This window comes from Zosterops lateralis (genome assembly GCF_965231275.1).
Source record: "Zosterops lateralis genome assembly, chromosome: 31".
Lineage (NCBI taxonomy): Eukaryota > Metazoa > Chordata > Aves > Passeriformes > Zosteropidae > Zosterops > Zosterops lateralis.
This window is the reverse complement of record NC_139791.1, coordinates 1,461,319-1,484,467: the sequence shown is the minus strand read 5'-3', so window position 1 is coordinate 1,484,467 and position 23,149 is coordinate 1,461,319. Positions and strand designations below refer to the sequence as shown.

Below are 23,149 nucleotides of genomic sequence, written 5' to 3'. Positions count from 1 at the left end.
CTGAGCGTTGGCACCGGACTCTTTTTCCTGATTCACAAAGGTGAAATCGAGTGCCATTGGCCCAACAATCGTCCAACTGCCTTTCCAGAGGACAATCCATTATCTGCCCAGTTTCTGGAGCTGTTAAGCACCATTCGCACTTAGTGGGAGGACTCTCCCCCAGGAGTGCCCCTGGAAGGGCCCCCTTGACCCAGCACACGGCTAGGCTCAGGACCATCAGGAAACCCCACCGGAAAACCCCTCTGCCTTGCCCTTCGCCCGTATGTGAACATACGGCGGGGTAAACCATCTTCTTGGCAGCAAGGGTGTGCTTCAGGGGCCCGTGTGGTCCTAATGGCAAACCTCCTCTTGTAGGTTGCCCACCGGGATAATTTGATCGTATCCCCTTGGCAGGGTACTTTGATGGTCCTTCGGCACTCAATGGCTAACGGTACTGCTTTAGCGTCCAATTTCCCTTTAATCCCCTTTTTGAAAATATGGAACCACTCAGGAGAGCAAAGTTCCAAAAGTCCGGCCCTGGTGGCAAGTACTAAGAGACAGTCTGTGTTATCCTGTTCCTCAGTCAGACAGTTAGTACACAAACCCTTCGGTCGATTCCCTCCCCGACAGTGGGTGACCCAAACCTGGTTACAGTATGCACATTTAAAATGAATAAAGGGAAAACATTCACAACCTGGGGTAATGCAACTTATCTGATCGTTCATCTAGTTTGTCGTCTGAGTTTGATTTTGAGTTCTCCAGGAGGGGTGGTAACCTTCCAGTCCGAGGTTTTTGGGTCCTCGATCTTCTTCACCCTTGATGAATGAGTCCAACCCTTCTCAGCGGTTTGAACTGCAGTGTTGGTCGTGAGCAGCACTAGGAACGGTCCTTCCCACTGTGGAGCGAGAGGGGTTTCTTTCCAAGTCCTGATCAACACTTTGTCTCCCGGCTGGATCTGGTGGATTGGGAACCCGAGAGGAGCGCTTTGGGGAATGAGTCCGGCGCCTTCGAAGCTCCTGTAAATTTTTGTTTACAGTGATGAGATAAGGTTGCAATTGCACATCCTCGACCCGGGGATGTCCCACTGGCATTCCGTGTTTGTATGGCATCCCATACAACATTTCAAAGGGAGACAGCCCTGTATCAGAGTGAGGCATAGTTCTTACATTCAGCAAAGCAAGGGGAAGGCATCTCACCCAGCACGTTTTTGTTTCCAACATGAGTTTTGCCAATTGTGATTTTAAAGTTTGATTCATTCTTTCTACTTGCCCTGAACTCTGGGGGTGCCAGGGGGTGTGATATTGCCATCTGATTCCCAAGGCCTCGGTTAATTGTTTTATGATTTTTGAGGTGAAATGTGTCCCTTGGTCTGAATCTATGCAATCCATGATTCCGTACCTGGGGACTATTTCCTCTAACAATACTTTGGAAACCGTTTGAGCTGTGGCCTTTGCCCTTGGGTATGCCTCTACCCAGTGTGTCAATTTGTCCACAATAACCAATAAATACCTATACCTTCCGACCTTTGGTAAATCAGTAAAATCCACCTGGATCCTTTCAAACGGCCGATATGAAAGAGGACAACCTCCCCAAGCCGCTTGTCTGGATCTGGACCGGTTCACTTTTTGGCAAGTCACACACCCTTGTACCTCCTGTTTCACTAATTCAAAGATACCCTTGCACCCAAAGAACTTCAGAAACTGGTCAGCCAGTGCCCGTGTTCCCCAATGGGTCTGCTCATGCAGACGTCTCAGGATCCCTCTGGCCGTACTTTTTGGGACCAGTTCCCTTCCGTCAGGCAACTTCCATTTTCCCATTTCCAAAGCTCCTCCCATCTCCTTGAATCCTTCAATGTCCTTTTTGGAGGGACATATTTGGATTTCGGAGTTCTCCTCCCCGACTACCTCGGGAATGCTTATTGTGAGTAAAGCTGCCCTTTTCGCTTCGTGATCGGCCAGATTATTGCCGCGTGTTTGGAATTGCAATCTGGTCTGATGCCCTTTCACATGTACCACCGCAATCTCTCTTGGTTCTCTGATTGCCTCCAAGATTTGTCAAATCATCTCCCCGTGTACCAAGCCTTTCCCCTTTGTATTTATTAAACCTCTTTCTTCCCAAATCTTTCCAAAAGTGTGAACCACCCCAAACGCATATCGGGAATTGGTGAATATGGTCCTCCTTTTTCCTTTTAGCCTTTTTAAAGCCCTCAGGAGAGCGTAAAGCTCACAAGCCTGGGCCGACCACTCGGGCCTCAGGGGGCTTGACTCTATCACCTTTCCTGTTTTGCCGTCCACCACTGCGTACCCTGATTTCCTTTTCCCTTCCACTACTCTCGCCGACCCATCCACAAACCATTTTTCTCCCCCTTCCAATTCCTGATCCTCCAAATCTGGTCTTACTTTTGTCTGGAGTTCCACAATCTCAGCACAATCATGCAGCAGTTCCTCGGAGGGGTCTCCAAACATGAACTGTGCCGGGTTCCGTGCTGAGGTGGTTTTTAACTCCAGTCCCGGGGAGCTGATCAAAATGGCTTCATATTTCAGAAGCCTGGAATCAGTCAACCACTTTTCTGCCTTTTGTTGTAGAATGTTTCTCACATTGTGGGGGGTGTAAACTACCAGTGAGGCTCCAAAGGTGATTTTCCTCGCCTCTTCCACCAGGAGTGCCACTGCGACGATGGCCTGCAGGCACGTAGGCCATCCCCGACTCACGGGATCCAGGATTTTAGATAAAAATCCTACAGGTTTCCTTTTGCTGGCCCATTCCTGAGTCAGGACTCTCTGTGCAGTCTGTCCACTGACATCTACAAACAATTGGAATTCTCTGTTCACATTTGGAAGGGTCAGTACTGGGGCTGTCATGAGAACCTCTTTCAGTTTTTGGAAATCCAATTCATCCTGCTCAGTCCACTTCACCCTGTCGGTGTTCAATCTTTCATACAGAAATCTCACTTTCTCACTGAAACCTTCAATCCACTGTCTACAGTATCCCAGGAGCCCTAACACTTGGCGTATTTGCCTCTTAGTTTTTGGAGCGGGTAATGTAATGATTCCCGCGACCCTTTCAGGGTCTAATTTCTTTTTCCCTTGGGACAGCCAATGACCCAAATATTTCACTTCAGGCTCCGTGAACTGCAGTTTGGATTTTGAAACTTTCAGCCCCTTAGCTCCAATAAAATTTAGCAATTCCACCGTGCATTTCCTCACACTTCCCTCAGAAGGTCCAGCTATTAACAGGTCATCCACATATTGTAACAGTTTCGTCCCTGCCTTCGGGGTAAATTGAGTCAAGAGGTGTTCCAGGGCCTGCCCAAACAGGTTAGGGGATTCTACAAACCCTTGGGGAAGCACTGTCCATCTCAACTGCTGTTTTCTATTGGTATCGGGGTCCTCCCATTGGAAAGCAAAGTAATCCCTGCTTTTCTCATCCAAGGGACAAGTCTATAATGCATCCTTTAGGTCAATCACACTATACCATACATCCTCAGGCGTGAGCCGGTTCAGTAAAGTATATGGATTGGCCACCACCGGAAACCTAGTCCTGGTTCGAGCATTTACTGCCCTCAAATCCTGAACTAGCCGATAGCTTCCATCTGCCTTTTTCACAGCCAGTATAGGGGTGTTATGGGGGGACATGCATGGCTCTATTGTTCCTCCTTTCAAAAGGTCATCGATTACCCGCTTCTATCCCTTTCTTCCTTCCAGAGGAATGGGATACTGTTTGACCCATATAGGGTCCTCGGGATTCTCGATTATGATGTGAATGGGATCTATTTCTAGCTTCCCAACCTCCCCTTTAGAGTGCCATACCTCTGGATTGATGTCTGCCTCATCCTTCTCGGTGAGCTTAAACATTCTTACCACGAGATCGGAGCTTCTTACAACTATGCTGATTTCAAGAGCAATAATCATATCTCTCCCTAGCAAGTTGTAATCAGCTTCCTCCACCAACAGCAAATTTCCCAAGCAAACTTTATTCTCTGATTCAATTTCTACGCTTTTTATCACTGGTACTTTAAAAGGATCCCCCTTTGCCCCCACCACCACAACTTTCTCTTCACTGACCGTGCATCCCTCTGGTAAATGCTGCAAGGTGCTCCTTTCTGCCCCGGTATCTACCAGAAAAACGATCTCTTGTCGCTGGGGACCTACTTTCAATTTTACCAGGGGCTCGTTAGATGTCCTGGTCCCCAAAGTGAAGAGCCCCTGACACCCCTAATCCTCCTGGAACAGTTTTTCATCTCTTATCCTTTTCTTGCAATCTCTCCGAAGGTGTCCTGCCTTTTTACAATAGTAGCACTCAGGCAATTCCCTTCTTGTGTCTGGGGTTGCCTTGCGGGGGCCTGAAGGCTTCCGGGGTAAGGTCTTATACTTACCCAAAGCCTGTTCCTGTCTCTGAACCTCCTTCACTGCCGCTACCAAAACCTTGGCTTGCACCTTCTGCTTCTCGTCCTCCCTCCTCATGTAAACTTTCTGCGCTTCCCTCAGCAACTCTTGCAAGCTTTTGTCTTGCCAGCCATCTATCTTTTCAAGCTTTCTTTGAATGTCCTCCCAGGATTTCGCTACAAACTGTGTTTTGAGCAACACCTCCCTCACGGGGGAATTGGGGTCCGTCCCAGAATATATCTGTAGACTTTGCCTTAGTCGCTCAATCCATTCAGTGGGGGACTCATCTTTCCCCTGACATTTATTGAAAGCTTTGCTAATGTTCTGACCCCTTGGGACGGCTTCCTGAATGCCCTGGATTATGATATTTCTCAGGTCTACCATGCTCCTCCTCCCGTCCTCTGTTTGTGCATTCCAGCTCGGGCTAGAGCTGGGCCAGTTTTGGTCGCCTGGTGTCCCTTGTGGGTTTCTTCTGTCCCAATCTCTGATACCCGCCTGTTTTATCATTTCCCTTTCCTCGTTGTTGAATAAAGACCTTAGGATTGCCATCAGGTCTTCATATGTATAAATACTGCTTCTTAGGAACTCATCCAACCTATCTGCCACCCCAAAAGGATCGTCTAACAATCATCCCATTTCCTTCTTAAATGCCCTTACATCTCCCGTGTTGAGGGGTACGTTAACAAACCCAATTACCTCAGGGGCCGTGGGTACTTCCCTCAGTGGAAGTAGGTTGTGTCCCTCATTCTCACTCTCTCCATTCATCACCCACCATCCTTGCTTTCAGTCGGGTTCTGCTAGCAGGGGGAGAACTGGTAGCGGTGGGTTGTCTCCCTCTCCCGGATTGCGGGGGAGGAACTGCCGCCTGTGCGGCAAAAGGGAGTCTCTCCTCCGCTCGGACCAATCCTGGTGGCGGCAGCAAAAGTGAATGAGAGTGCTCCCAAGCTTGTGCAGGAAGGACCTCAGAAGGGGCTCCCGCGGCTGTAGCGCCTATCGGCGGGGGCGCCGCCAACGGACCCAAACCGGACGGAAGGGGCAAGAGTGGGGAGGGCAGCAAGGAAGCTGCCAGTGGGGACAATGGAGGAGAGACATGGCTCCCCACTTGGGATGCTGGTGCCCCCAAGAGTAGGCTTGGAGGATCCAAAGGAGCCGTGGGCACCACTTGCTCCGGAGAGGGTGGGGAATTTAACCTATTGTAGGGAGGTGGTAGGTGGTCCAGGGGTTCCCAGGGCTTGGTCCCGGTTCCGGGCCGCCCTTTCTGTTTCATTGGAAACAAGCCCGCTCGGGTGTTTAACCAAAGCCGGGCGTATTCCTTCTCCTCGGGGTCTGAGGGGCTCTTATTTTCCACATAGCGATTTAACTCACTACATACCCAACTTTCAAATGTTCCCATGACTGGCCACGTAAGGTGGTTCCTCAATTCTTCACCACCCCACACATCCATGCAATAATAAATCATTTTTTCCTTGGATTTCTCTTTTCTTTGTGGAAAATCTCCCCAATGTTCCAACATCCACCCCAAGAGACTATTTCGAGGGATTTTCATGGTTCCCTTTCCCTTACCAGAGGGGCACTTTTTTGAGGTCTTTTTCTGGGGCTTACTCTTTCTCTGTCTCATGTTTTGCAAGTTCTTTTTACTAAATTTTTAAATTTCCCTGCGAGTCGACTTTTTCTGCCTGTGCGTTGTGTTTTTTCCTTTTTCAGGGGATGGGGCTTTTTTTTTTTTTTTGATCACTCACCCCTCCAGCGAGCTGTGCCGGGGGTTCCTGATCGGTTCTCAATCCTTTCGGATTCCTTTTGGACCCTTACCTTGGTCCGCTGGCAAAAAGGGTTTACCAATTCCCGAGCTCAACAGGACGTACCCTTCCTCCTTTTGCCCACTCCGTGATCGGTCCCCGAGACTTCCCTCGTCCCGGTTTTGATGAGCGATGTAAGAGAGTTTCACACGAAATCGCTTCCTTCGCGGCCGACCGTTCCCCTCGCGGGAATACGGAAATGCGACCTTGAAGTCCACACTCGCTTCGTGATCAGATCTCATCTCACACACTCGCCCGATCACCCGCTCAACCAGCAGTACTTACAGCTCCTTTTCCTGCGTGGATGTCTTCGTGCACGTAGAGGTTTTACGAGCAATTTCCAAGCCGCGGCTTTTTCGAAGGCCCTTTGCCTTCCCGAGCTCTCTTTTGCCCCTGGATCCGTTCTCTCCCCTGTCCTAATTTGTGGCTTTCTCGTTCCTAAATTTGGTTCGGAGGTTCGGGTGGAGCTGCGGGGTCTCCTCACTCACCAGGCCGCCGAACTCGGCAGGGGTACCCTCCTGGGTTGCAGGTCCCCGCAGCTTCCTCCGGATCCAAGTCACGGCACCAAATCTTTATAAATGCAATGGCAAATATCAGATAAATAAGAGACAATTTATTAATAACAAAATATTGAGCACAAGAAAAATGAGAAAACCACAAAAATAGGAAATGGTCAGCGCCGCGCTGGGTGGATAGGGGTCCGCACCGGGGTACAAGACTCCCAAATCCACGCCGATGCAGCTTTCAGTCTAGCATTTTATAGGGTTTTTCTGCCCTTAGACAGTCCAGGTGTCCAGGATGGGCTGAATAGTCCGAATTTCTTTTCGATGGCCTTCCCGGATCCCGTCAGGTCTCATTGTCTCATTCCGGGAAAAACTCTTTCTTATGTCAATTTCATGTGTTAGTCTTATGCTGATTTCATTTTGCTTGTTGCGCCGGACAGTTGAGGGGATCGCCAACGAGTTGACGAGATTGGCATCGTCATCACGAAGGAATTTCTTCCTTGCATTGGCAAAGAAGTGATTCTTATCGAGGTTGGCCAGTGTCTTTGTCTAGCTTGATGATGTTCATCCTGTCTTTGCAACTGAGACTGGCAGGCTGGGGGGGAAACGATTAGCCCTATACTGGATTTCACAATTTTATTAACATTATTCCCATTACACATCAGGTTATTATTTTATACTCGAATTTTTACCCAAAATTTATCACGACATGCAATTTGAAATCTTCCATAAGAGAACTCCAAACTGACTCCAAGGAGCTGCACAAGCCCTGGAGACTCAAAGGCAATTGAAGGAAGACAAAGAACTCCTCAGGGCTTTCTGTATTTTCATGAAGCCCACGCTGGATTTGGGGCTGAGTCCAGGAGCCGCAGGCACTGAGAGAAGGTTGAAGAAGCTGCTCAAGGAGTCAGAAGCAAAAGTCCAAGTCCCTTGGAGCATCCCTGGGCCCCAGGGAGGGCAGGGAGTGCCAAAGGCTCCCCAGGGACTGAGGAGAGCAGATCCTTGAGAGCAGGATTGCAGGGAGGCCAAGGCTGTGAGCAGGGAACTGCAATGCTGAGCAAGGCCTGGGCTGGTTGGAGGCAGCAGAAAGGCCAAGGACTGAGCCCAGGGCTGGGACAGCAGGGCCTGTCCCTCGCGGGTGGCTCGGGGCTCTTGGTGGGGCACTGGGATGGCAGGGGCAGCAAGGACAAATGTCCTCAAGCTGCAAGCCCTGGCAGCCTCCTCAGGGAGGGGCCAGGCAGAAGCAAAGTGCAGACCCTGAAAGGAAAGTTCCTCCTGTGGGGCCTCCAGAGGCGCTGCCAGAGCCCAGGGGACAAAGGCCTGGCTGCCTGTGGCCCTGCCAGCCCTGCCCAGCCCTTGGCCATGTGTCCTGCAGGCTGTGCCCCCTGTGCTGCTGCTGCTGTGCCCTGGCCGGCTGCACACGCCCATCTCGCTGTCCCCCCAGCATTTCTCAGCCCAGCATTTCTGTGCCCTCCCTGGGCTCCCTGCACCCAGCGCTGCCGGCTCCTGGCACACAGAGCCAGCCCATGGCCCAGCCTCACGCTGGGACACCTCCTGCACCAAAATTCTGCCCTGCCAGGGACTTTTCTTTTTCCTCAGCTCCAGCCTGAGCCTTCCAAGCTGCACTTTGGGGAGGTTTCCTTCTCTTCCCACTGCCAAGGAAAGCTCTGTCTGCTGCTGTTCACAAACAGAGAAGGGCTGGTGGGAGATGTGGTGGTCAGAGGCTGTTTGGGGTACAGTGACAATGAAATGATTAAGATTTTAAATATTCTTTTAAAGAAGGAGGGGTGTCAACAAAACTTCTACACTGGACATAGACAGAGCAGCATTCAGCCTGTTCAGGATGCAGATTTGGGGAGTGCCAAATCAGGTACTGATTTTTTTTAAGGGAAACAGCCCTTAAAAACAATGGGGTCCAGTAAGGATGGCCACACTTCAAGATGTAAATTTTGAAGAAATAGGGGCAGGCCGTGTGCCCAAATATAAGTCAGAGAGTAAAATTACTGCCCTTGCTCCCCATGGAACTTTTTCAGGAACTCAGGGGAAAATAAGAGGCTGTATCCCCTTGTGACAGAGTGGAAGGCAACTCCGGAAATGCATGAGGATGTTGTTAGGTCATGCAAAAAGAAAATTAGGGAGCTGTAAGCTCAATTAGAATTTAACCTGTCTGCTTCTGTGAAAGATACTAAAAATCTTTTAATCAATAAATTAATGGCAAAGAGAGGCGTAAGGAAAACCTCCATTCTTTATTTGGGGGGTATATGATTACAAAAGATGAGGAAGAGCCTGTGGTACTTAACCACTTCTTTGCCTCAGGTTTCAACAATCAGACAGGTTGTCCTCAGGACAAGTGCTCTCCTGAGCTGGTAGATGGGCACAGGGAGCAGAAGAGCCCCCCTGGAATCCAGGAGGAAGCAGATGCTGACCTGCTGAGCCACTCAGATGCTCACAGGTGTCTCTGGAACCAGATGGGATCCGTCCTAGGAGCAGGAGGGAGCTGGTGGATGAGCTCCCCAAGCTGCTCTCCATCATTTCTCATCAGTCCTGACTCCCCAGGGAGGTCCCAGAGGACTGGAGGGGCCAATGTGAGCCCATTCCCAAGAAGGGCTGCAAGGAGGATCTGGGGAACTCCAGGCCTGTCAGCCTGACCTGGGTGCCTGGAGAGGTTATGGAACAGATCACCTTGAGTGCCATCACAGGGCAGCCACAGGATGGCCCAGGGATCAGAGCCAGCCAGCGTGGATTTCAAGAACTGCATTGATGGTCTGGATGAGGGGATTGAGTCCACCATCAGCAGATTTGCAGGTGGCACCAAGCTGGGTGTGAGTGTGGATCTGCTGGAGGGTAGGAGGGCTGTGCACAGGGCCCTGGACAGGCTGGATCCAGGGCCCAAATCCAGCCATGGGAGGTTGAACAAGACCAAGGGCTGGGTCCTGCTCTTTGGCCACAACAACCCCTGCAGTGCTCCAGGCTGGGGACAGAGTGGCTGGAGAGTGGCCAGGCAGAAAGGGACCTGGGGCAGTGCTGGACAGCAGGCTGGACATGAGGCAGCAGTGTGCCCAGGTGGCCAAGAAAGCCAATAGCCCCTGGCCTGGATCAGGAATGGTGTGGCCAACAGGAGCAGGGCAGTGATTCTTCCCCTGTGCTTGGCACTGATGAGGCAGCACCTTGAGGGCTGTGTCCAGTTCTGGGCCCCCAACTTAGGAAGAACATGGCGGGGCTGGAGCATGTCCAGAAAAGGGCATCAGGGCTGGTGAGGGGTCTGGAACACAAATCCTGCGAGGAGTGGCTGAGGGAGCTGGGGTTGTTTATCCTGGAGAAGAGGAGGCTCAGAGGAGACAAGGTGGTGTCAGGGCACAGGTTGGACTTGATGACCTCCAAGGTCTTTTCCAACCTTGCTGATCCCGTGATTCTCTGAAACCACCCTTGCAGCAGTTGCAGGATGAGCCCTGGGCCTCCTCTTCAGAAGTTCCAACAGCCCAGGTCCCTCAGCTTCTCCTCAAAGCCCCAAAGCCCATCCTGTCAGTCCTGCAGAGCCTCTGCAGCCCCTCCTCCTTGCCCAAAACAGGGAGCCCAATAGCCAGACACAGCAGCCCAGATGTGCCCCCCTGGCCTGTGGTGCCTCTGGAGCCTGCCGACAATTCCTGAAGCACTTGTAGGATGATCCTGCTGCCCAAAGACATTCCCATGGTGTGATGCTGTTTGTCCCCAGCCTGTCCACGGCCACCCTGGGGCTGCTCACGGGACTTTTCTGTGCTGAGCATTGGCCTGGGCGTGTTCTGGAGAGAGCCTGGGCAAGGAGCCTGGAGCCCCCAGGCCCTGCCCTGAGGCGTCAGCGCTGCCCCAACAGTGCCCATGGCCTGTCCCTGCTGCAGTCCCGGCACTGCCACCCCCAGCCCTGTGCCCAGCCCTGAGAGCCCTCAGGCCCTACAGCAACACCAGGGCCAGGAGGGCAGCGGGGCAGGGCCACGGGAGCAGCACTGGCAACACCAAGGGCTGCTGCTGCTGAGCACAGCTGCTGTGCCAGCCCTGATCTGCCCCCAGTTGTGCACACTGACATTGCTGCTGCAGCCCCAGAGAAGGGAACAAACATACTCTTGTGAAACCTTCACTGGAAAATCCTTTAGTTCATTTAGAGCCACCAAGAGCACAGCACCTAACTGACACAGTCTGTGGCCACAGTGAAGATGGAGAGAAACAAAATGTCAAAAACCTTCATTACCCTTTATTCTAGACAATATTTAAAGAGTAGAACAAAGAAAAAAAACCTTCAAAATTAAACCAACAAGAAGTATCAAAGATGACTTTTATAACAAGTGATTTGCAGAAATTGACAACCAGTTTAATGTTTTTGAAACTGTCCAGTGATCATTGTCCTCACTGCAGCCTTGAGCTCCTGGTTCCTCAGGCTGTAGATCAGGGGGTTCAGGGCTGGAGGCACCACCGAGTACAGAACTGACAGTGCCAGATCCAGGGATGGGGAGGAGATGGAGGGGGGCTTCAGGTAGGCAAAGGTGGAAGTGCTGAGAAACAGGAAGACCACTGCCAGGTGGGGGAGGCAGGTGGAAAAGGCTTTGTGCCTTCCCTGCTCAGAGGGGATCCTCAGCACAGCCCTGAAGATCTGAACATACGAGAAAACAATGAACACAAAACAGCCAAAACCTAAACAGGCACTAACAGCAAGAAGCCCAAGTTCCCTGAGGTTGGAGTGTGAGCAGGAAAGCTTGAGGATGTGTGGGATTTCACAGAAGAACTGGCCCAGGGCATTGCCATGGCACAGGGGCAGGGAAAATGTATTGGCTGTGTGCAGCAGAGCATTGAGAAAGGCACTGGCCCAGGCAGCTGCTGCCATGTGGGCACAAGCTCTGCTGCCCAGGAGGGTCCCGTAGTGCAGGGGTTTGCAGATGGACACGTAGCGGTCATAGCACATGATGGTCAGCAGGGCAAGCTCTGACGCAAGGAAGAAGATGAGCATAAAAAGCTGTGCAGCACATCCTGAGAAGGAGATGGTCGTGGTGTCCCAGAGGGAATTGTGCATGGCTTTGGGGACAGCGGTGAGGATGGAGCCCAGGTCGGTGAGGGCCAGGTGGAGCAGGAAGAAGAACATGGGGCTGTGCAGGTGGTGGCTGGAGGCCACGGCGCTGATGACGAGGCCGTTGCCCAGGAGGGCAGCCAGGGAGATGCCCAGGAAGAGGCAGAAGTGCAGGAGCTGCAGCTGCCTCGTGTCTGCCAATGGCAGCAGGAGGAAGTGGCTGATGGAGCTGCTGTTGGACATTTCTTCACTCTGGGCATCATGGACTGTTGAAAGAAGATATTGTTAATTTGGAACTCATTTATTTGAGTCAATCCTATATATTGTATTTGGAATCCCCCTCAAATTCACTTCTCTTTCTGTGAGGGAGTTTTGCTAAAATTTTGATTTCATGTTTGTGCTGCTGAGTTACAGGCTCATCTAAGCATCACTCTCAGCCAGAACACTGGGGAGCCCAGAGGGAAAACAGGACTCCCTGTGCCTCAGTGCAGTCAGACCTGCTGGTCCCACACAGGGGCCATTTGTTAATAAAATATCTTTCATTGTGACAGCACTTAAAACAAGCTTTAAAAAAAACGGACTTTCTCAAAGCTGTAATTTCAAAATAAATTTCCATAAACTCTTCTCTGCTTTTTTTTTTTTTTTTTTTTTTTTTTTTTTTTTCCTATGTTGCTGGAAAGGAAGGGATATACAGGGCTGGTCTGGCTCTCTGCTCCCTGGCTCGCAGGGAAGCTGAGAGCTGCCCCTCGCAGGTGGCAGATGCCCTGGCCTGGCCAAGAGCCATCAGGGCTGCAGCACCTGCTCTGCACCACAGCCCTGGGCACCCCTGGCTGCAGCCCCAGCCTCAGCCCCTGCAGCCGTCCCTGGCAGCAGGAGCCGTCCTGCCCTGTCCCTCTGACGGTACCCAGGACAGCCCCGCTCTGGAGCACATCCTCCCCCAAAGCAGAAAGGGCAGCAGAGCCATCCTTACAGTGCTGTCAGTCCTGTCCTGGGTCAGCTTTAGGAGATCCCTGCAGACACAGACTTACTGTGTCCGAAGTGGTGAAGATTTTTCCATGAATAATCTCAGAGTTGTCCTTCCAGTTTCTTTAAGCCTCTGTCTGCTTCAGTCCTCTCAGGTACCTGCAGGCAGTGCCCTCAGCCCTTCTGGGCTTGGAAAGGAGCTGCTCCTCAGGAGAAATGTCTTTTTGAAGCTCTTCTTGATTGCCAGGAGCTGCCTCTGTGCCAGGAGCCCAGCCCAGATCAGCAGCACAGACACAGCACAAGGAATTTAACGAGCTTCTTGGAGTTTTAGTGCTGAGTCCCTGAGTGTCAGTTAAATAAATCTCTCAAGAATCCAAAGTCACACACAAACTCCAAAGTTTCTTGAAGTTTTAATGGGTCCCTTTGAGGGACGCAACTGAGAAAGTGCCCCCAGGTTCCACTTAGAGCAGAACACTGCAGGCAGTGATGACAGGTGGGGACAAACAAGGCAAAGGTGTCTCTGGTGCTGACCAAACCTGGATGTGTTTCAGGAATGCAAAGGGCCAAGGCCTGAGCCCCGGCCCCTGCCAAGGCACGTCCTGTCCCTCTCTCAGTGCTCAGGGCTCTTCCCAGGCCACTGGGATGTGGGGATGTGCAATGCTAAGGGCAGGACCATGGGGCGGCCCCTGCCAGGCTGCTGAGCAGGGCCAAGGAGGCAATGAGGCCCCAGGGCTGCAAGGGTCACTTGTCTCCTGCTCATGGCTCAGGCCCAGGCCCAGCAGCCATGGCCCAAGTGCTGCAGGAGTTGGCTGTGTCAGGGCCTTGCAGCTGCTGCCCATCCCTGTGCCCTGTGCAGCCCAGGCTGTCCTACGGTGTCCATGCCCTGCGCCTCTGTCCCTGCAGGCTGTCGTCATCCCCCGGCTGTCCCACCTGGCTGGGCCCTTCCTTTGCTGACAGCTCTGCCTCCTGCCTGCCTCTGCTTGGCCACACAGAGCCTTGGGCTGCTCCAGACTCCTTCTGGGGGATGTGTTGCACCACAGCCCTGCCCTGAGAGAGAAATTCTTTTCCCTTTTTTTCCCCAATCTGGGCCTTCCTAGGTGTCTTTGGCATTAATTCTTTCTTTTCTGGCTGTTCCCCACTATACCAAAGGGGTCCACAGTCTCTTGAAATCGCCCTTCAAGCCCTCCCAGGGCTCTTGTTGCCTGTCCCCAGTCTCCACTCCACTGAGCACAGAGATCCTTTGTCCCTATACATGTCCTTGAGGTCATGTGCTTGCGGCCATGGACACCTGGACAAGAAAGACGGTTCTTTTCTATAGGAGAGAAATACAGAACCCCAGGGTTTTGAAGACAAATGAGAGGCACTTACCTGATGCCAAAGCAAGCCAGACCTGTCTGTGCTTGCAGTTTTTTCTGAAAGCCAGCCTTGGATATATAGGGAGTTTTGGATGTGAAATTCCGTTTGAGTTGTGGGTGTCTGGACCAGAAATACAATTCTTCTCCACAGGAAGGAAAGGGCAGGGCCCCAGTGTTTCAAAAGCTGAATAGATTCAGCTCCAAGGTGGCCAATGACAACCAGACCTGTTTGTCTTGGGTGCTTTTGTCTTGAGAGGTGGAATTTGGGAGGCATCTGGACAAAAAGGACAGTTTTCCATGGGAAAGGAAGTACAGAGCCTCAGTGTTTCAAAGGCAGATGAGAGCTGGCCATCAGGGAGCCAAGAGAACCTAGACCAGTCTTGGCAGCTACTGTCTGGGAGCTATCTTGGATATAAAGAATTTTGGAGGCAGATTCCCAATTTGTGTCATGGGCGCCTGGACTTAAAAGATGTTTTTTTCCACAGAGACAAAAGCACAGCCCACCCAGTGTTTTGAAGGCAGAAGAGATGTAGCCCTAGAGGACAAGGCCAGGCAGAGCTGTCTTTCCTGGGAGGTTTCATATAGGAAAAATCCTGGGATATAATCGAATTTGGAGGTAGAATCCCAGTTTTGGCCATGAACCCCTGGAGGAGGAGGACACGTTTTTCCCCACAGGAAGGAAGGCACAGATCTCCAGGGTTTCAGGAGATGAGAAGCAACCCTCCACATGGCAAAGTCAGCTGGACCAGTCAGGCAGCCCCCAGAGGCCAAGCCAGCCAGACCTTTTCCATGTTCCTGGATCCTTGGGGCTCTTGCAGCATCACAATTTCCTCTTGGTTCCATGGGGCCCCATAGTATCACAACAGAACTTTGTTTCCATAAGGGCCAGCAATATCACAATGATCTTGGTTCCACAGTGTCACAAGGCCCCTCGCTTCCATGAGGCCTTGCAGTGTCAAAATGGTTTCCTTGGTTCCATGGGACTGCACAATGACACGTCCCATTGGTTCCATGAGACCACAGAGTGCCACAATGTCCCCTTGGTTTTTTGGGCTCCCCAGGATTACAACAACTCCTGAGTTCCACAAGGCCTGGCAGTGTCACACTGGCCCCTTGCTTCCATGGGAACCTGTAGTGTCACAATGGTCCCTTCCAACCATCGTGACTGGCAGTGTCACAGTGGTTGCCTCAGTTCAGTGAAGCCCTGTGGTGTCACAATGGCTCCTTGGTTCCACAGGAACTCAAAGTGCCAGAATGGTCTCTCTGCTTCCACGAGGACCTGCAGTGTCACAATGGGCTCCTTGGTTCCACAAGGCTCTGCAGAGCCCCTTGATCCAACAAAGCCTCAAAGTGTCATAATGATCTCCAGGATTCCATGAGGCCCTGCAGTGTCACAAGGCCACCATGATTCCATGAGGCCCTGAAGTATGGAATGGCCCCTTGATTCCATTGGGCTCCTCACTGTTACATGAGTTCTCAGTTCCATGGAGTCCTGCAGTGTCACAGTGGTCTCATTGGTTCCGTGGTGTCACACAGTGTCACAATGGCCCCTTGGTTCCATAAGGCCATGCAATGTCACCATGGTCTCATTGGTTCCATGAGGCCCTGCAGTTCCACAATGGCCCTTTGGTGTCACAAGGCCTTCAAGTGTCATTATAGTCTCAGCAGTTTCCCTGCTGTTTCACTATGGCCTCCTTGGTTCCATGATGTCCCATCATGTAACAATGGTGTCCTTGGTTCCACAGAGTCACAATGTCCCCATGGTCTCATGGAGCCCCAGTGTCACTGTGATCCCCTTGATTCCATCAGGCCCTGCTGTGCTACAGTGACCCCTTGGTTACACAAGGCCCTGCAATGTCACAATGGCCCCTTGGTTCCAGTGGGTCCTGAAAGGTCACAGTGGGCTCCAGTGTTCCATGAGGACCCCTAATGTCACAATGGACTTTTGGTTCCATCAGCTTTACCACTGCCAACAACAGTCTCCTTGGTTCCACAGTGTCACAAGGGCCCCTTTGTTCCATGAGGTTCAGTAGTGTAACAGGGACACCTTGATTCCATGACATTCTGTAGCGTCACAAAGCACTCCTTGGTTCTGTGGCCCTGCTGTGTCACAATGGACCCGTAGTTCCATGAGGTTCTGTACTGTACACAGATTTTCCTTGGTGTGGGAGGACAGATTGTAAAGAGACTAGATATAGTGCTGAAGGCAATCTCACCCCTTATAATGCAGCTGTACTGATTACCAAGAGTGGGAACATCTTTCCCCTAATAGACCCCAGCTATGTCCAATGAGTGTTATAAAACAGTGAGTTAGCTGCTTGAGAGTCAGTTGGAGTCTGCAGGCTGTGCTATGAGGAAGAAGGGTCAAGCAGCTGTGTGAGGGACAGCAAGGGTCAGGCAGTCATGCAAGGAACAGGAAAGAGCCAGTCCTGCAGAAGGAAGAGAGCAGGAAGAGAGCAGAAAGAGAGAAGGAGTCAGAAGGCTCCGTGGAGCTGCCCATGGGTAGGCTAAAGAGAGACAGGTATGAGACATTTTAGATAATAATGGAATGATGCCTGCATCAGTCGTGACTCCACCATCAGCTGGTGCTCCCTATGAGGATTGGTTGACATTGAAGGGGGACCCCAACCTGATCCTGGCAGATGACTACAGACCTAAGAGCAGTAAGATGGTGGAGCCCAGCTGAACTGAGCCAGGCAGACCAAGTGGCTGAAGAATTGAGCCAGGCAGACCTGAGAGCCTAAAAGCAATGTAGGCAGCCCTGAGAGCCTGAGAGTCCGGGTGACTTATGAGACACCGACCCCAAGGTCCAGCCGCAGTTTGCGGATCCTGGGGCGGCACGTGCCAGTGCTGGCGGCAACACCGTAGAGCTGGAAGTGGCAGCAGAGCTCTGAGAGGTGGAGACAGAGCTGCACAAAAGGAACGTAAAAAAGGCTTGGAGTGACCAAATAAAGGAAAAAAAAAAAAAAAAAAAAAAAAAAAAAAAAAAAAAAAAAAAAAAAAAAGGAGGTGACCATACTCGAAGTGAAGAAATGTTATGAAAACAAGTGGGAGAGAAGCAGCCAGCAGAGATGCTGCTTCAGATGACAGAAGACCTGAAATTGCAGAAGACAAAAGTAACAAAAACTGAAAAAGGAACAAGAGAATTTACTAGAGCAGCAGTGGGAGCTAGAGACAGATTAGTTCTATTATTCAGTTCAATGTGTTTACTTGCTGGTGAAACATATATATTGTTTTCAGAAGTTAATATTCCATAGGCATAAGTTCCATACCCATAGATATCAATAGGCATAAGTGCCAAAGCTAATATTCCACATAAGAGAATGATGTTCTATAGTGTTAAGAGCAAAACTAAAGCAAAACAAACAAAAAAGAGACGGTTAACAATTAATGAGAAGGGAAGAGAAAAGGTTGTTATGCCACTGTAAACTTTCACTCTGAGTCCACATTGCAAATAACACAGATGCCCCATCTGGCAAGGATTTTTTCTCAGGAGAAATGTCTTTCTGAAAGTTTTCTTGGTTGCAGCTGTCTCTGTGCCAGGAACCTGGCCCAGCTCAACAGCCAAAGCTCAACAGTCAAAGCACAAGGACTTTAATGACCCTCCCATGGATTTGGTGTTGTTCACATTCAACTCAGTCCCAGAGAGTGTTTAAAAAACTTCTCAAGGACTCAAAGTTAAACTGAAACTCCAAAATTTCCTGAAATTTTAATGGGTCCCACTGAGGAATGTGACTGACAAAGTATCCCCAGGTTCCAATTAGAGCAGAACACTGCAGGCAGTGATGACAGGTGGGGATAAACAAGGCAAAGGTGTCTCTGGTGTTGAGAAAACCCGGATGTGTTTCAGGAATGCAAAGGGCCAAGGCCTGAGCCCCAGCCCCTGCCAAGGCACATCCTGTCCCTCCTTCAGTGCTCAGGGCTCTTCCCAGGCCACTGGGATGTGGGGATGTGCAATGCCAAGGGCAGGACCATGGGGCGGCCCCTGCCAGGCTGCTGAGCAGGGCCAGGGAGGCAATGAGGCCCCAGGGCTGCAAGGGTCACTTGTCTCCTGCTCATGGCTCAGGCCCAGGCCCAGCAGCCATGGCCCAAGTGCTGCAGGAGTTGGCTGTGTCAGGGCCTTGCAGCTGCTGCCCATCCCTGTGCCCTGTGCAGCCCAGGCTGTCCTACGGTGTCCATGCCCTGCGCCTCTGTCCCTGCAGGCTGTCGTCATCCCCCGGCTGCCCCACCTGGCTGGGCCCTTCCTTTGCTGACAGCTCTGCCTCCTGCCTGCCTCTGCCTGGCCACACACAGCCTTGGGCTTGATACCAAAAGGGTTAATTTAACTTTTACTGTGCCTGTGAAGTTTTCACTCAGTAAAAAGGCATGCAGGTCCTGCTTTCCCAGCAGGGATGGTTCTAAGATAAGTAGAAGACATCTGGCTCAAGAGTGCAGGGATAGGTAAAACAAGGAGTAAATCTGGAAACTTGGGGTGGGTGTTATGCTAATGGCTAAATTGTAATACACATGTAGCACCTGTATTTAAGGTCACTCTTTTAGAATCACATGTCCATTAAAGTTATGAGTCACCATGGGATGGAAATGAACCCTCTGTCTTTCTAGGTCCCATGGCCAAAATTGATAATCTCCCTTAAAAATTCCTTATATGCAAGGGTTCTCCCAGACAAAAGCTGCCAGGACAGAGAGCTCTGGCTGGCTTTGGCCTCTGGTGGTCATCTCTCATCTCAAGAAAACCCTGAGCAAAGTATTTGAATGGGTTTGACTACTGGAATATCAATGAATCTGTCATCCTCTGAAAAATTCAGATGCTTTTCTGATAATATGTGTCTTTTTTTCTTGTTGTGCATTATGCATTGAATATTATTTTCAGCTAAAAAATGTTCCTATTATTCCACAGTGTTATCTGACACAAAACACCTCCTCTACAGATGGATCCAGGACACCTGTAGAAGCAAACACAATAAAGAATGCAGCAGGAATTCTTTGTCTCTGCTCCCATCTGTCCCATCTCTGGAGCTGGAGGTGCAGCCCCAGCACTTGGGAGGGCTCAAGGGGTCACCAGCTCAGCTCCCACACAAAGTACTTGCACACCCTGGGGTGCCCCTTTCAGCCTCAGTGCCCAGAGCCTTTCTCACGCCTTCCCCTGGAGCTGCTGCTTCCCTGCAGTCCCGGCCATGGACAGCAGCAGAACCTGGTGTGTCCCGAGCAGCAGAGCCAGCTCAGGGCCCTGTGGGGAGCAGGGCTGGGGCAGCAGGACAAGGCAGCCCAGGCAGCCAGGGCACACCCAGCTGGGGAAAGGGATGTCCAGGGAGAAGAGCAAGGGAGTGTTTCTGTGCCTGCAGGGAGGAATGCAGAGGAAGCTGCTGCTGCAGGCACCAGCTCTGGCCTGGCCCCTCTCTCCCCTGCCCAGGGCTGCTGTGCTGGCCTGGGGAGAGGGGCTGGCACTGGGTGGGCAGAGGCAGCCTGTGCTGGGCATCTCCTGGAGCCAGGAGCAGGAGTTGTGCACTGTCCCTGAGCTCCATTTCCCCTGCCCTGGGGAGCTCCAGCCCTGGGGCTGATGTGGAGGCTGACCTCCCTCTCTGCCCCTCAGCAGCTGCTGAGCCCTTCAAAGGGGCCAGGGCTGTGGGGTGAGTGCACCCAGTGCTGGAGCAGCCCAGAGCAGGCACTGCCATGGGGCTCACCCAGAATGGGCTGGGCTGGGTCATTGTGACACTTCAGGGCCTCTTGGAACAAAGGAGGCATTATGACACTTCAGGGCCTTGTGAAAGCAAAGGGGATCCTTGTATAACCAAGGGCCAGTGTGGCATTGCAGGCCCTCATGGAACCAAGGGCCATTTTCAAACTGCAGAGCCAAACAGACCATTGGGACACTGTGGAGCCTGAGTGAACTGATGAGAATATTGTGACACAGTGAACCCTTAGGGAAACAAGGATCCACTGTGACCCTTTGGCGTCTCATGTAACCAGGACTCCAGTTGTGACACTGCAGAGCCAAAGAGATCATTATGACACTACAGGGTCTCAAGGAACCAATGGGCCCTTTTGTCACTTTGGGGCCACATGGGACCAAGGCCACCATTGTGACATGATGGGGCACATGGAACCAAGAGGCCATTGTGACACTGCAGGACCCCATGGAAGGGAAGGTTCTTTGTGACACTGATACCAAAAATGAGAAAAAAATAAAAGAAACTGCTTAACACCAAGAGAGCAGGAAGAAGTGCCATTCTTTTTACAGACAGATGCATAAGGGGGAATAGCTCCTCCCAAAGCTGTGCATGCAGAGTACAGGAAAGTTCCTGCTTACAGACTGTGTTTCACATACATATTCAGTGATTGTGACAGAATAAACATACATAGGATAATAATTTTCCTGAAATCATTAACATATTCTCCCCTCCCTTCACAGATGTGTTCTTCTGACCTGGGGGTCTCTTTGGTGCTCCCTGGTGGTTGGTGATGCCAGAATCACACTTGACTGCCCAGGGGACTTTTAAAAGATGGCACAACTGGAGCTGGTCACTTTCCAATACTTCTTACACGATGGACATTGTGCAGTTCCATTGGCCAGTTAGTTTTGAAGAACAAGCACTATGTGTGCTGAACAGGTGGAGTTGGTTTTAAAACTGGTGACATTCACAAGCCTTGAGGCTTGTGAAGCTTCTCTTCTCTCCAAGCCTTCCTAAGCCTCTCATCAGCGTCTGCCTGAATTAAATCCAGTGATGGTCTATGGAACAGCCATGGAGTCTCTTTGGGCTCTGGACTTTTCCTGCAGCCACCAAGGCCAGCGGAGCTCTGCCCTTCCCACAGCCAGCCCTGCCCAGCCCAGGCAATGCCCAGCAATTCCCTGTCTGTGCCTGGCCTTGCTGTCCCCCCCCAGCAGCAGCTCCGTGGCCCCTTTGTGCCGTGCTGGCCCAGCCATGGTGCCACAGCCCCTGTGCAGGCCCAGGGCAGGACAGGAGCCCTGCGGGTGGGAACGGCCCCTGTGCCGTGGTGCCCACGGCAGCCTTGGGGCTCTGTGCCCCATGGCCTCCCTGCTGGGCAGCCTCTGCCAGCTCCTGCACAGCCCGTGGCCCCTGTGGGCCTGCACAGACAGCCCTGCCCCGGGCTCTGCCGGGCTCTGGGCCAGCAGAGAGGCCGGGCAGGGCTGGCCATGGCCGGGAACAGCCCTGAGCCCCGCAGGAGGATGGAGCTGGGCCACAGCCAAAGTGCCCCCAGACCTGGGCCCAGCAGCCAGGGCTGCCAACGCCTAAGGACAGAGGCTGCCATTGGGGACAAATGTCCTGGGCCCCCTCCCTGCTCTGTCCATGCCACCAAGGGCACAGAGCAGCCTCCTCTCTGGGCCACTTGCCTGTTTTCAATGCCTTCCCCAGGCGCTGGCCCTGCCCCACCAGGCCTGGGCTGAGTCCTGCCCCTGCACGCTCCCCCAGGCTGAGATGGGCACTGATGGTTTCTGTGCCAGGCTCTCTGAGCCCAGCCCAGCTCCCTGCCAGCTCTGCCAGCTGCCCTGAGCTCTGTGCAGCACCAAGGGCCTCTCCCCAGCACAGCCCAGCCGGCTCTGGCCCCACAGCTCTGCTCAGCCCAGGCTGCTCTGGCCAGGGGCCCCACGGCCTCAGCCCCTCTCAAGGGCACAGCAGCAACTGCAGCTCAGACAGGGCTCAGCCCCAGCCATGGGGGAACCTGCCTGGCCAAAGGAAAAGGAGGCTCCCTGGGTGCCCTGCTCTCCTCTGCAGGAGATCCTGAGAGCTCTGCAGCCCCTGCTGCCATCCCATCTGCCCAGGCCAGCACAACAGCCCCTTGTGCCCTTGTGGCCCTCAGGAGCTGTTCCTGCTCCAGGCCCAGGGCCCATCCCAGAGCTGGGGCAGCCACAAAGCTCTGCCCATTTCTGTTCATTGCTGCTCTGATCAGGATGGATCCTCAGCCACTTGGAAGTTGCTGATGAATTTTACTTTTCCAGAGGCCTCTTCATTCTTGAGCTCTTCAGTTGAGAAATTCCTTGACAAAGGCTCATTAACATTTCTTCAAAACACCCAAACAAGACAAGCCCATGGGAATAACTCAAGTCTTTAATTTTTCTGTGGTTTATTAGATAGATTTCAGAAGTATATTCAAAGTGAATATACTTCTTTTGAAAACAATGAAAAGATTTTTTTGTCCTGTTTCATTTTCAATTCCTGTTCATAGATTGATATCAGCAATCCTCAGTTGATATTGATCACCAGCACCTCCTATTGCAGTCTTAATAGATCTGAAAATCAAGACCCTTCATGGCTGACAATTGATCAGACAGTGTCCCTGCCCCCACCCCACCATTTCCCTCATCCAGCCCCTGGCACTCAGAGCAGCTGAGGAATAGAGTCACATCCAGAGGTGTCCTCAGGGCTCAGGATTGGGGCCAGGTCAGTTAAATCTCTTGATGGATGATCTGGACGAGGACATCGAGGGCACCCTCAGTCAGTTCCCAGTGAGCCCAGGCTGGGTGGGAGTGTGGCTGTGCTGGAGGGCAGGAAGCTCTGCAGAGGGATCTGCACAGGCTGCAGCCATGGGCCCAGGACAATTGGATGAGGTTCAGCAAGGCCAAGGGCCGGCTCCTGCCCTGGGCTCACAACCACCCCAAATCCCTGGTGTGCCCTGCCCCTGATCCCCACAGCCTGTCCTTTTCCCTTCATCCCTGCATTGCCGGGGACTTTCTGGGACAAGGCAGCTCTGCCCTGGGTATGGAGGGAGGTGCAAGTGGGAACCACAACTCACCAAATTTGTGTCCTTTGGTGTTGTGAACTAAGAGGCACAGAAAATGTCTCTCCATTGTCAGGAAGAAAAAAAAAAAAAAAAAAAAAAAAAAAAAAAAAAAAAAAAAAAAAAAGTAAACATGATACGATTTTAGGAAACATGGAAATTCTTCCCTCAGCAATGTGAGACATCCCAGCAACATCTGACATGTCCACCATTCACAAGGGGTTTCTGTACAAAATGAATTTTAGACAAAGATGATTCTGTGATAGATATAAACACAGTTCAGTTCTCGAATCAGCATGCTCTGCATGAAGTGGGGGTAAAAATGAACAATTCCTGATTTGCAAAGCTGTCAGTGGTGGATGGAATAGGGGATCAGGCTGATTTTGGTGGTGAGGAAATG

General features: G+C 51.7%; 2 protein-coding genes across 3 annotated transcripts in view; one reads left to right on the top strand and one right to left on the bottom strand.

The window, feature by feature from the left end:
- The window catches only part of LOC310920622 (olfactory receptor 14A16-like), a gene marked incomplete at its 3' end in the record, with an annotated part of 597,990 nt that overhangs the window by 481,915 nt on the left and 92,926 nt on the right, over window positions 1–23,149 (top strand). The window lies entirely within an intron of this gene.
- LOC310920805 (olfactory receptor 14J1-like) lies at window positions 11,006–11,938 on the bottom strand (the record flags this gene model as incomplete). Its single annotated transcript, XM_083880860.1, has 1 exon — window positions 11,006–11,938. One exon carries the CDS (start codon window positions 11,936–11,938, stop codon window positions 11,006–11,008), a length of 933 nt encoding a protein of 310 aa, XP_083736986.1.